The 14302-nt window shown below is 37.9% G+C and overlaps 1 protein-coding gene across 1 annotated transcript in view; it reads right to left on the bottom strand.

Annotated features, from left to right (window-relative positions):
* Window positions 1-3468: 3468 nt before the first annotated feature.
* LOC104532525 (exostosin-2-like) overlaps window positions 3469-14302 on the bottom strand; it is a gene marked incomplete at its 3' end in the record, with an annotated part of 31243 nt that continues 20409 nt past the window's right edge. The window contains exon 6 of the mRNA XM_010177757.2: window positions 3469-3600. Within this exon, the coding sequence (XP_010176059.2) occupies window positions 3469-3600 (132 nt within the window). The remainder of the gene's footprint in view (window positions 3601-14302) is intronic.

The raw sequence follows: 14302 nt of genomic DNA, 5'->3' as shown, positions 1-14302 counted from the left end.
CCACAGGACACACTGCTGGCTCATGGCCAAATGGCACGGCAAGACACATGGCAAGTTCTGGAGGTACAGCTCTGGCCAGTAACATTAAAATTTATAACACCCAGTTACTGGCACATTTTACTGTGGTATTAATGTGAACTCGCAGGTGCTTCATTTTAAGAGTTACCTGTATCCTGGCCCTGGGGCCAACCAACCTGAAATAATTTGCTTTAAATGCTTCAGTCTTGGGAGTTTATTTGGGGAAGAATATAGCAATTTTCTTGTAAATGAGGAACACATTCAAGTCATCCTTAGTTATTCTGTCTTCTTATCAGACTTAAAGGATACAGTTGCCATCTCCTGTGGCCTCAAATGTCCGTATGTACCTGCTTTCCAACTATAATGTTTCACCCAGGCTTACCAGAAATTGGAACAGTGCTATGAGTAGTTATCAGGCACCAGCTTTGATGAGAAACACTCAGGTTGAAGTGGACTTTTATTCCCCTGACAAGCAGACATCAACTGTGGAATTCCAACTAGAGCAATTATTTAAACAACCCCCCCCTCAACATTAAAATAACTATTATTTAATTTATTGACTTATTAAATTTACTAGCTGTATATATCATCACCTTCTACTCTGCCTGAAGTTAGAAATTAGCTGAGTCTTGAAAAATACGTATCCCTACAGACCACAACTGTAACATGCTCTCACCTCAAAGAGTTAAAATATATTCACAGAAAAAAAAAATAAAATAAAAAATAATAATCTCAAAGATAAATTGTAGAAGGCTCCAGTTATTTGCTTTGAATGAAAGAAAAACGGTGAAAATCAAACAGTATAAACTGGAAAAAGAAAGGAAAAAGAAAGGAAAAAGAAAGGAAAAAGAAAGGAAAAAGAAAGAAAAAAAAGAAAAAAGAAAGAAAAAAGAAAGAAAAAAAGAAAAAAGAAAGAAAAAAGAAAGAAAAAAAGAAAGAAAAAAGAAAGAAAAAAGAAAGAAAAAAGAAAGAAAAAAAGAAAAAAGAAAGAAAAAAGAAAGAAAAAAGAAAGAAAAAAGAAAGAAAAAAAAAAGGAAAAAAAAGAAAGAAAAAAGAAAGAAAAAAGAAAGAAAAAAGAAAGAAAAAAAGAAAGAAAAAAGAAAGGAAAAAAGAAAGAAAAAAAGAAAGAAAAAAGAAAGAAAAAAAAAAGAAAGAAAAAAGAGGCTCATGAAAGGAAATTTTTATACACACTTAGAGTAGCTATCAAAATCCCCAGTTAAAGATACCACAGGACTGTGTACTGCTGTTCTACAAATTTAAGTGCTCTCGAACAATTCCCAATCTGAATTCTATTTTCTTTAACTGACCCTCTGAGAAAGGGTCACAAGCATTCTGTGTTGCTGGCTAATACGGAGCTTACATAGCCCATAAAGGAACTTTTAATGGTATTTCTGTTTCATATTGAAGCAAGAAATGAATTCATGCACATATTAAGCAATTTATGTCATAGACTAGGATAAACATTAAATTCTTTCAACTGAGACATAAAACCACCATGGAACTGACCATTCATGGCATGAGAGAGGCACGATACGAGGTGTTAACTCCAACGTCCTGGACAAATTCCAACCTTTTTAATCGCTGTCAGTGTTCTAACTTTGCAATTGCACACTGATACAATATTCCTGCCTGCTCCTTATACTGCCCTAGCACAGTATCACTGGCACGTGTTCCTCCACAGAGTTCTGCTCTGTATGTTGCAGTGTCTGTGGTCATAAACCTTCTGCTTAAGAAATTCTAGGTTGAATGTCTAATAGAAGTATTTTTTCCTAGTATATATTTAAAAAAAAAGAAAGGGAAAAAAGAAAGGGAAAAAAGAAAGGGAAAAAAGAAAGGGAAAAAGAAAGGGAAAAAGAAAGGGAAAAAGAAAGGAAAAAAGAAAGGGAAAAAAGAAACAAAAAAGAAAAAGAAAGGAAAAAAGAAAGGAAAAAAGAAAGGAAAAAAGAAAGGAAAAAAGAAAGGAAAAAAGAAAGGAAAAAAGAAAGGAAAAAAGAAAGGAAAAAAGAAAGGAAAAAAGAAAGGAAAAAAGAAAGGAAAAAAGAAAGGAAAAAAGAAAGGAAAAAAGAAAGGAAAAAAGAAAGGAAAAAAGAAAGGAAAAAAGAAAGGAAAAAAGAAAGGAAAAAAGAAAGGAAAAAAGAAAGGAAAAAAGAAAGGAAAAAAGAAAGGAAAAAAGAAAGGAAAAAAGAAAGGAAAAAAGAAAGGAAAAAAGAAAGGAAAAAAGAAAGGAAAAAAGAAAGGAAAAAAGAAAGGAAAAAAGAGCCCTTCCCTAGAAACAAATGGGTCTCCAGTATAGAAGAGAACCCAGGAGAAGATGTTTTTGTGTCCCCCTTTAAAGACTGAGTAAACCTGAAGCTATTTTCTCTACTTTCCTAGGTGTTTCAAGGTGCTTGTTCTGCAACCCTAATCTGAAGGTGTTAAGATGTCCTGCTCCCCTTCTCGTGGAGTACATGCTTACCTCTTGTGCAGCTTAATTTCTTCTGTAAATATAGACAAGTGCTACATTTGCTCTCTAGGCAATGACAACAGTAGATCACTAATACCTTCAGCTAGGTAATGGAAAATCATCTTCTGAAACCCAGCAACAAGCTTCTAACTCCTTGTCAGCAACTGTTCACTGAAGAGTTCAAAGCCAAACCACTCTCTACTCCCGAGTAGTCCTACCCAGCTTTCAGAGAAACTCTCTCTAAAGCATCATAAAGTGAGCCAGTTAACAGGTTTGGTTTTATTAGTTAAAAAAAACCCCTAGTGTTTTATATTTTGACACAGAGAAAATTAACTGATTATGAGTGAAAATCATCCGCAGGCTTTTATATAGTAAAAAATCAGAACCAGCTGCATGGTGCAGAAGGTTAATTAATACTCCAGTGTTGCTTCTTAACAGAGGTGAGTTCAAACAGTGAAACTTTTTTTTTTAAATACCACAGCAAAACACTGATCATCAATTTCTGCATAAGAGAAATCACGTAGAAATAACATGCAGAAAATGACATAAGAATAATTAGCTATTTCATCAGAATTCCATGAAAGAGCCTTGCAGATTGTTTAAGATCTTCTGTATTCCCACCAACTATTTCCATTGCAGTTACTCATTTTTAAGAGCACCAAACTCACACTAAATTCAAGAGAAATAAAGTGTGTGTGTATGCGTGCATGCAAGAAAAATAAATAAACAGAGAAACAAGCAAGCAATTTAGTGAGTGCAACAGCAAAAGTTAAAAGTTCGTATTTCACTGCCAGGACATAAAATAACTTCTAGTTATTTTGCCAGTTGTCATAAAATATATTAACTTCATCTGTGCAAGTTACCAACACAACACATACACACACAAACACATATACACAGAATTATTACCAAGTTCCACAGCACATACCTTTCATATGAGGGGAAAAAAACAAACAAAAACCAAACCCACAATTTGTTTTTTGAGTGAATCAAGTGAATTTACTTACCACAGCTGGGGGATCATTCCATTCCTCATAAGAAATGGCAGCATATGGGTAAATTCTGTCATTGATAATCTGAAGAGTAGCAAGAGCAATCGCTTTCATCGATCGAAAATACGCTTCCCAAAACCACCTTGCCTGTAAAGAGAATAAAGTTCAGTCCCACACTGCACGGATCCAGTGCTTCATCATCAATTTTGGTTTGCCATGCACAATTTCTTTCATGCAATCTACAAGTCAGGTGGAAATTAAATTAGGAGGCATGTTTATTGTAGCTAGGGTATTTCCATAGAGCCTGAAGGCTTCAAACTCAACCCTGCTCCCCCCCCAAAAAAACCCCAGGATTTACAGCCAGTGAAAAGAAGCAGCAGTATTTCTTTACAAATTATTAAACAAAATAAGAATACTTGAAGGAATCAGTTACTTTCACATTTTTATCATAAGTTTTCCTCTTGAAAATTGTCAAAAGCAGTTTGACCCCAGAAGAGAAGAAATTGCTGTTACACACAGCTTCTCCAAAGCAGAGGAATCCACAGTGCAGCTCAATAGCCAAATAAAAGCATGCAGCCTAAAAGGTGGAACTTAAAATTTTTCACATCAATATTAGAGACAGCTGATCAGCTAGAGAATTTCAGTACTCATGAACCTTACCAAACTAATACCTTCCCAAACCTTCCAAAAACCAAATACTATTTATACAAGTAAATATTGAGATTTTTACATAGAAGGACACGCACATGCCAATTTGTTAGCATCGTTAATCCGGGCTAATTTACAACAAAGGCAGTGTACAACTGCTGAGATGAAGCATGTGATATTTCTTATTCACAGACGCACTGAATTTCACAGATGAGTTGTTTTCATGCTAAGGTCCTGTAGGGCAAGTTTTAATCTTATTCCAGTTTCTATGTAAAACAGAAATGCTGGAAGAAAAGCAGGGGTTTGGAAATTATATTCTTGACTTATCTGATTCTCTGTTAGAGACATAAACATATTTTTAAAATGCCTAGAACCATCAAATGATCTTGCAGGACCCCATCCAACCCAGAAGGAAACACACTTTGCCAATAAATGTAGTTTAAGTGTTTTGGCCCAAGATATGTGAATTTTTTTTCACCCTATTTTTTCTTCAGAAAACTCCAGCACCCTGAAATGTCCAGAAGATAATTTAATTTGCAGTCTCCCCATGGTTCAGTATCAACTACAGGAGTACGTCTTGGCATCTAGGTTTGTAGAACAACTAAAACAAAAGACATCTTTTCCATAGTTGGAAGCTTCAGAAGCTTTCAGTGCCAGAATACAACATACCAATTTGGGCAAGTGCTATTTTACTCTTGCTATGGATTTCTTCAACAGCAAAAAGGTTCTACACACAGGCTAGTTTTAATCATGTGCTATGAGAATATGAAATAATAATATTGAGAATATTAAGTTACTGAAGGAATACTAAGCTTTTGGAGGCACAGACTTCAAGATGAACCAAAAATAATCATAGGATCGTAGAATGGTTTGGGTAGGAAGGGACCTTAAAGATCATCCAGTTCCAACCCCCCTGCCATCAGCAGGGACACCTTCCACTAGACCAGGTTGCTCAAAGCCTCATCCAGCCTGGCCTTGAACACTTCCAGGGAGGGGGCATCCACAACTTCGTTGGGCAACCTAAAAAGCCACCAGATTTGTCAGGCATGACTTGCCCTTGGTGAAGCCATGCTTCTTGGTGAAGCATATTTCTCATTTAGCTGAAGACAAAGAGTGATTCCTACATGTACAGCTCATGCTGGAGCATTCCTAGGCTAAATAACAGAGTAGAGGGAAGATTACAAGCAGGGAAAATGTAGATTCACAAGCAAACTTGCACATGCTACTTGTATTTTACTCTGAGTGTGAGTTACAGGATTCAGAACTAAATACCTGTTCTGTGGGTATTTTGTAAAATAGGTTCTTCAGAATAGTTCTGCTGAATATTTAAGATGAAAAAAAATCCATGTTACAATTAAAAACAGCAAACTAGGAAAGAGACAAGTGCTCTCTGGAGCACTTTTATTGTGAGAAAAAATTAACAACCACAAGCCTTACTACTTCAGAGTATTTAAAGATTTTATTAAGGAGATGGATGAGTACGTCCAAAAATTACACTTCTCTAGAGCTTGTCATCCAAAGAGAGTGCAAAGCAATTTAATTCTAGGATGGAATCACTTCCCTCTGCCTATTTCTCTCCCTTGTAGGATTTAACAGCTGGATAACAGGCCGATTACCAAGCAGATAGAGCAAAATGAACATTACATGCAACTGTAAAAGCAGAAAAATTACATAAACAGGTAAGAATAAATGTCTGCCTTCCTAAAATACCAAAAAAAAGCTAAAATAAAGCAAACACCACGTGCTAAGCAAAGACTTAAGTATTCCTTTTCAGGTGCCTCACTTCTGAAGAAAAATGTATTATCCAGAACTCAGCAGCAACTGACTTAAAAAGAAATCCAGAAATAGATTAAGAATTAAAATTGACCAGAACAGTGAACCTCCCTCCTAAGGTATCCTAAACAAACAAGAGTAAGAACACAGATTTCAAATTTCATTTTCACATCAGATAACAGTTTAGAACCACTGCTATAAGCAGCACTAAGTGGGAAGGATAAATTATTTTATGTAGTCTTAATATATAAATTTATAAAGCAATTAAGCAGCTATTGTGTGAAATACACACAGGACTGTGTATTTCACTGTTATTTAATGAACCCATACTGTGTTCTAACTCTAAGATGGTTTATTAATACTGTAAATATCTATGATCATCTAGGTTCACAGCAATCAAAGCTGTTTTTCTTCCTTTGGTAAAACTAGGATGGATCTGATGTAGCTTTTCTTTGCTGAAAGAAGGTTTGCAACATCAGGCAAGGTTACACCTTTATACCAGCAGGAAAACTGGAGAAGAGGGCAGAGGGAATTTATTCTTCATAGACTAATATTTATGTAATTAATTTTTGGTAAAGAGTTAAAAAATGTTCCCACAGTTAGTTGAAATTTTTTTTTTTTTTTGGGGGGGGGGGGGAGTTGTGTTTCTTTAAGGCAGAACTCAAAACCTTCTAAGGGGATTGGAAGTCTCCAAACAGATGTTCCAGGGTCTCATTACTTCCTCCCCACCTTGTTTGCTTTTATAAAGCAGAACTGATTAACATGGCTCGCTGGTGTCTGCTGCTCAGCATGCAAAGTTACTGAACGTTTTGGGAAAGTTTCTACTGGGAAGATGTATGTTGATTCCATTTCAAATGTATTTTCTGCTCTACTTGGTGTGGTTGAAAAGCTTCTGTTGGAGTATAACAAATACCTAGGAGGGATAAAAATTCCATGAACGCGTTTGGGATACAGGAGAGAGAAAAAACAACAATAAAACCAAAATAAAATTAAAAATTAAAAAAAAAGACAGCTAGAGATCTGTTCCTGACTTTTGTGCCAACTTTCTTAGTATTCTTTTTCTTTTCCTGAGCTGTCCATTTCTCTTTTCTGTATCTATGAATTCAGATTACTAATGGTTATATACTCAAGAATATAATACCTCTCCTACGAGGACAGGCTGAGAGAGTTGGGGCTGTTCAGCCTGGAGAAGAGAAGGCTCCAGGGAGATCTTATAGCGGCCTCCCAGTACCTGAAGGGGCTACAAGAAAGCTGGGGAGGGACTTTTTATAAGGGCAGTTAATGACAAAACAAGGGGAAATGGGTTTAAGCTGAAAGAGGGGAGGTTTAGATGAGATACTAGGAAGAAGTTCTTCACTGTGAGGGTGGTGAGACAGTGTCCCAGGTTGCCCAGAGAAGCTGTGGATGCTCCTCCCTGGAAGTGTTCAAGGCCAGGTTGGATGAGGCTTTGAGCAACCTGGTCTAGTGGAAGGTGTCCCTGCTGATGGCAGGGGGGGTGGAACTGGATGAGCTTTGAGGTCCCTTCCAACCCAAACCATTCCATGATTCTATGAATACACTGAGTAAGGTTTTATAAGGTATAGTAATTGTTCCATACTAATTAGACCTACCTGAAAGCCTTTCAGGATCTTGAAATAAACAATCTGTAATTATAGATCTTGTTTTCCACATAGCATTGAATTACACACAGTCTAAAATTATGACATGGTCAAGCTACCATTCCTTTCAACTTGAACTGGAATTAACTTCTAGTACTCTTAGAAGCCTGCTTGATGAGGTTTCAGACTTTTCAAAGGAAACACACTATGTGGAGCACAGACTTGTAGAGAATGCTAACTCTGCATACTCCTAAATTTTGCTTGGGTCACGGGCAATCTAAATTGTAAATAGAGATCAAACACGTACTTCATACAACTGCCAAAACAACACAGATAAACTATACTAACCTATGGGATCTTGTTCTGTGTGCATGGCTTATTAGGAATTGCAAACAGGGATTGAAGAAACACAGATTCTCTTCCCCTTCTCAATTTCTAGATAAATAGAAAATCTAGGACTGATCCAAGATGAAAGACAGAAATGTTTTACTTGCTATAACAGCTTTACCAACACATGAAAGAGCCAAATGTAGAGTACTGAAGGACTTGACCGAGAATGAGAAATACATGACATTATTGGGTTGCCCAATGGGTTGAAAGTGACTGGAACATCTTATAATACAATACAGATCTCTTCTAATACAACATGAAACTAATTGGTGTGAATTCAACTTCTGCAGAAAATTTACAACACCGAGACAGCCTCATCATAGAGGCCAAAGACTGAAGGAATCAGAGACAAAACTCTCCCCTCTCTCCAAGAGGTGAGCTCTGCAGACCAAGGTCACCAACATGGGCATGCCAGTAGATAACTCGAAGTTGTTTCCCTTCCTTCCTCCACACCCCAGTTTCAACTGCTGCATCCTCATTAGACTGGCCATGAAAACCCACCACTTTCTGTAAAGGCTAAAATTGCTTAATATAATGTAGAGGTATTAATTTATCTCTACAAATACACACACACCAGCAATATCTGTAAGACAGAAGAAAAAAAAAATTAGAAGCTTTGGGTAGTTTTGTTTCTCAAAGCAGTAGATGGTATAGGAAATTTTGCATTCCTTCAACCAAGTAAGCAAGCAGCCAAACCAAAAGTTCAATTCTACTTGTTTTCATTTCCAAGACTTTGTTCAGGAGGACTATGAAGAAACTAAACTGACAATATTCAGTACTTACTGGTACAGGTAAAAACTTGGGACAGAAGCATTTGCCGTTGTTTTTAGGAGACAACACACAGCAGCACACAGCAACAGGGTAGCCTACTCACAGAAAAGTAACATTTATTTAGGAAAGGTGTTATTTTCCTTCGAAATAAACACACTTGGGGGCCTAGCATCTCTTTATAAGCTCTTTACAAGCCAGCACAGCATCAGGTTACAAAGTCCATTCATATAATGTTTATAAGTTCCAGTGTTAATGCCACTAATGGTGCTCCGGTGTAGAGTGCAAGACAGATCAATGTAAATCTTTTGATTGGTTTGTGAAAAGAAAAACACTGGGCATGAGGCAAGGAAAAGAATACTTTCTGTAACTTTTAGATCAAGGGGAAAACGGTTCACGAAAGGAACTGAAGGACTCCTGGCTTTTCACAGCCCATGATTTCGCGGGAGTTGGTAAAGTTAGCAAAAGGGGGGGGGGGGAAACAAGATTCGCAGAAGAGTAGTAAAAGTTAACTGCCCATAAACCACCACTTCTCGCAGCTTTTAGGTCAGGCGCCATGATGCTGTAAGGTTTTTGCTCCACTGCAGGAGTTCAATGTTTTCAAAATGCCCTTGAAAACATTTATGAGGCCTTGACATAAAACCATGTTCACACTGGCTGAGGTGACTCTACTTAAATGCTTCCCCTCCTCGATGGTTCTTGGTGTTCCTGGTTTTCACTCCCTGACTAGCTGGGTTAGAGAAGTCCGGCCAAAGACCAGCACGAGCCTGGAAGTTTGGTGATCTTCCTTTTAATCCTGTTTCTGTTACTTAATTACAGTTAAAGGCTTGACATTCATTTGATTTCTTGCTTCTGCTTCAGGCTCCCAGCAGTATGTGTAATATTCACCTCTCAGAGACATTGGGAGACCTAATCATTCTAGACCTTTCCAATTTTGGGGTGGAGAGAAGAACAGAAGAAAAAATTAACTTTATCCTCTTTTATTATTTGTAAAAAAACCAAAAAACTTACACAGCAGAGCTGTAGGCATTTCTTGTAATATCTTTTATATCTCTGCTGAAGGTACACTTTTTAGCAGAAGATTGCCACAGTCAATTACTTCAATAGCATTGGTTAGCTAAATATTAATTTTATTAGTGTATCTAACAGCCCTGGGCATGGAAGTTCAGCCACCAAGACCTGCAACCTCTGAAGTTACACAAGAGACCAAAATACAATAGAATGTCTTTTAAATTACTGAGACCTAACAAGTTATTGCCCATCAAGCAAGCTGCTACAGTTGGTCACAGGCAACCTTCCCCTTGACCTCTTTCCATTGTGCAGTAGGATTAGATAGGCTACTGAGGCTCAAGATTAACTGAATTATTATGTGTTTGCCCCATACTAAAGATGCATATGAGGACAGCTGATGATATATAATAATGAGCTCTCAAGACCCTACTCCCCCCCTGCTCCAAGGTAAAATGGGACTGAAGAGAGATCATAAATTCATCTTCTGGAGGAACAAGCATTTTATAAAAAGTTTCCCAAGACATATGAAGTGTTGAAGGCCAGGTTGGATGAGGTTTTGAGCAACCCGGTCTAGTGGAAGGTGTCCCTGCTGATGGCAGGGGGGTTGGAACTAGATGATCATTAAGGTCCCTTCCAATCCAAACCATTCTGTGATTCTATGATTTTGGGTTCAGAATAAGGACTATACAACCCCAAATTCCTACATTTTCCTATGAATTGTAATCTGCCTCCTCTTTCTGAACCCCCTTACTGTTTCTACAGCTGGTTCCCTGTTCCAACAACTTCCTGGCTGATCACACACATCCCTTTTCGTACGCAGTTCTTCAGCAAAGATGGTACCAGCTAGGTCAGTTAAAACCAGTGGCATACTTGTTTCTTTACATAGGTTTACAAGAAACCCTCAGAAGACTCAATGCTACTACAAATTAGACAGTAATTTGTTGTTTCTAGAAAGTTATAAGAATTTGGGTTTAAAAAAAAGTGCTTATTTGGTTTAGGACCCTTAGCAATACCACACAATCAAGGACTGAAGTGTATATTTTCCAAAAACAATTAATGTTTCCGGCTATGGAAAAACCTAAGAGCCACGCTCTGAAAAGCTGTCTCACTTTTGGGGTGCAAGAACAATTACCCAAGAGGGGGGGTAACCTCTTTAGAAACTGCAATCTGAAAGTAAAAATCAGATTCCATCCCCATACACAGACTTAAGAGTTAATCCATTAAATCAATGCAACACTAATAAAATCACACTAACTTGCCTAAATCTGAAAAGCTTTCTGAATTATTTTCATGTTTTCTAGAAGATCAGATTAAAAGTACCTTTCAAATTTGACCAAAGCTGGTTGTGTTGTGTTTATCTGTCAACAAGGACCTCCCCATGAAAAGCAGTAGTGTTGGCGTTGTATAAAGAGTGCTGGTAACATCAACATGCCACTCTGAAAGCTAAAAAATTAGGGTAACAAGGAATTGCACTTTTGGGGGTGTCTGATCACTTCAGATAAAGACTCATCCATAATTCAACACTGGGTTTTCCCAAAGCTCAAACCAGAACTTTCTCCAGAAGGGAAAAAGATGAATGAGCAATAGAACAATGCAGGGCACATACAGTTGTTTCCAGTTTATCCAAGGTTTGCTTCTAATGGACCACAACAATGTTCTTTTAATATTGTTTCTGAATTTTCATTCCATCTTTCAACTCTAATTTCTGAGCTATGCATAAATTCCAAGTAAAGCCCTGAAAATATTCATCTATTTAACTTATATGAGTGGCCTACAGATGAATATTCCTTAATTACACGATAGTTCTAAAGGATGAGCAAGCAAAACAATATTTTGTGTCATTACAGCCCTACATTTTAAGAAAGAGACTCTAGATAGACATTTTGTGGTGCTGGTTTTTATTATAATTCAGTCTCAAAAAATATCTCTTCAGAAGTAAAGCAGTAGGTGGATTTAATCACCTGGCTCAATATTCTCCGCTGTAGTAATTTCAGCCACGAAACAAGCACGTTTGCCTACTTCAGATACAATGGAGAGTGAAAACTCAATCTTTCCATTATCCAAATTTCTTTTATTTCTTTTCTTTTTCTTTTTGAAGCTGCTGATTCATAAGGGGACAGAGGTCAGAGTTCAAAACGCTAGTCTTACTCTTCAGATACCAGCCACTTGGGAGTCACTCGATTCTACTGGCTCTCAGTTTTATTGCTGTAAACCACTTGACAAATGCTGACTCATTAGAGCTAAGGCTAAAGGAAAATGTTACTGCAAGCTCACATATTCATCTTAAGCTTCTTGCACGGCAGCCTTCCCCAGATTCTCCTCTTTGGTGCTTTGAAAAGAGTCACTTAAATCCATTATAGTAATCCATACGTACAACAACACTATGCATATAGGAGAAGGGTTCTTTGAAACATATCTGTTAGTTAACATTTTGAGTCTTGTTTCCATGCTTTCAGATAATTTGTGGGGTTTTTGCTCTTATGTTTCTTTTGGGACTTTTTTTTATAGGTTTTCATCTTCTGTTATGAAGAGGAGCCTCGTTCTGCTTAAAATCTGGCTCAAATTGTGACACAAAGATGCTATTTTTACATAATAGTTCTCATTCTCTCTCATCAAACGGTAACATTTTATATATGGTTTTGAAATCCTGCATTATCTTGACCCCCTAAAATACAGATTTCTGCTACTTCTCATCCTAGTGATAGTAACCTAGTTTTAAAAATAACAAGAACGCAAGACTTGAAGAGATAAAAATACCACTTAGCACTGGCATTCTCCCCTCCCTTCATATATTTCTGCACCTCAAACTTGCTTCTTTGATTAATGAGTATGTCAACTTCACAACTCTGTTGCAGAAGACAACATTGCACCAGCCAGGAAACCTGACTTCCTGCTCTGACACCCTACAAATCCACTGCCAAAATACATTTCAGTCCTGGAGCCAACAAATAGGTATCAGCACTATGAGGAGCAAAGAACAAACCCATTCTCAGCTGTGGCTGGGAATCCTGTTGGCAAAGCACAGAGACAGAGTCAGCAAAGGATGAGGAAAAAAAGCAAAGTTTAGAGCTTTAAAAAGATGAGATGTAAAAATGGCTTCCATTTATTGAATTCCCTTTGCTCCCAAAGAGTTTTCGGTTCTGTCTTCCTATTTACAGGCAAATACCATGTGTTGACACCAGAGAAATGATACAGCTGTAAGAGAGTAACAGAGATCCTGCTCTGGCTTCCAGATAGTCCTATCTACATAATCATTATTGGTAATGATGCAATGACACAAAAAATAGCCCATTTTCTTGTCCTCTGGCTTCCTTCCAGGAGTTTGTAGGGCTCCCTAATTACTCCAATTTCACCAGGCTGTTACTGTGAAGGGGCAAGCACACCTAACCTGAGGAGTAGTCAAAATTACTTGGATCTGGATCATCCTTTTTAAGATAAGTTTGTTCTTTGCACACTGCCTGTTAACTACATGAAATCAGTGAGCTGCGTTTACACTACCATTGATTCAACAGCAGCCTAGAAAATAGCAGAAAACAAGTATGTGTGTGTAATTGCAGGGAACATTCAACTACTATATGAGCAGGAGTTGGGGGGTGGGGGGATGTTTTAACCACATTTCTTGACAAATGATGGACAGGTCCTGAAACTGAAAGCAATAGGTTTCTAGTCCCAGGGGTACTGCCTTCAAATATGTCTATGTTCTCAGGGTAGATCGGTTTTCCCTGCTGCAGGCATCCTGCTGAGAGGCGAGGTCCCAAGCAAAACACAGGAATCTGACTGCAAGCCTTTGAGGTGGCAGGAGCCAAGGGGGGTTCAAAGACAAGGCTGGCTGGTGGGCAGCACCTCTGAGTATCCTAGAGGTTAGAGGTTAGTAAAGCAGGAGCCACTGGCCAATAAAACAGTGTTTGGAGAGCCCACTCTACAGATAAATTGGAGATCTGTTTACACCTTTCCCAGCTTTCTGAGTTACACACACTGATGCTTCCCACTGTGATCTTGTCCTATGTCCACCAGTATCTCCCCTCCTCAGCAGCTGCCCTGCTCTCTGCTGGTTGGCTTTATAACATGGCTAAAGGATGCTTGGAAACTTTTAATCAGCATCCAGCATCAAAAAATAAATAAATAAAAGCACAACTGCTTTTATTTGTGTCAACTGCTGCAACAAGATCTGGCTTGTTTGAGATTTCCCATGACTGCTGTACTAATGCTTGGAGAATAGAAGCTTAAATTCCCTTGATTAGAGAAGCTAAACACAAAGCAAGCCCAGTGCCAATCACACACATGAAAGGATAGCTTTTTGAAGCAAGGGGAAAAAAAAAAAACTAGGTAGGGTTACCATCATATTATAGCCGTCAAAAATCAGCACATACCTCAGTTTCAGAGCTTAAGCTCTACACCAGGAAGAGCTTGTCCTTTTGATGAAGACATGTTTTGCTCAGTTTCCTGTAAACTATATAGGTCTGGTTTATTTAAGCATAAACACACACATATATCACCATACATCCAGCTCTCAACATTGGACAGACATTGAATCACAGACATTACTGCCAGCATTGCTCAAACACCGAGAGATCTTACTGACATCTATAAGGAGAAAAGCTGAAGGACCAGCAATCATGGGGTTGTTTTGGGGTTTTTTCCCCCCATATCTATGGGAAAAA

Source organism: Antrostomus carolinensis, unplaced genomic scaffold (genome assembly GCF_000700745.2).
Source record: "Antrostomus carolinensis isolate BGI_N321 unplaced genomic scaffold, ASM70074v2 scaffold10351, whole genome shotgun sequence".
In the NCBI taxonomy this organism is placed as follows: domain Eukaryota; kingdom Metazoa; phylum Chordata; class Aves; order Caprimulgiformes; family Caprimulgidae; genus Antrostomus; species Antrostomus carolinensis.
The sequence above is the reverse complement of the archived record's forward strand: the minus strand, read 5'-3'. Positions and strand labels throughout refer to the sequence as shown.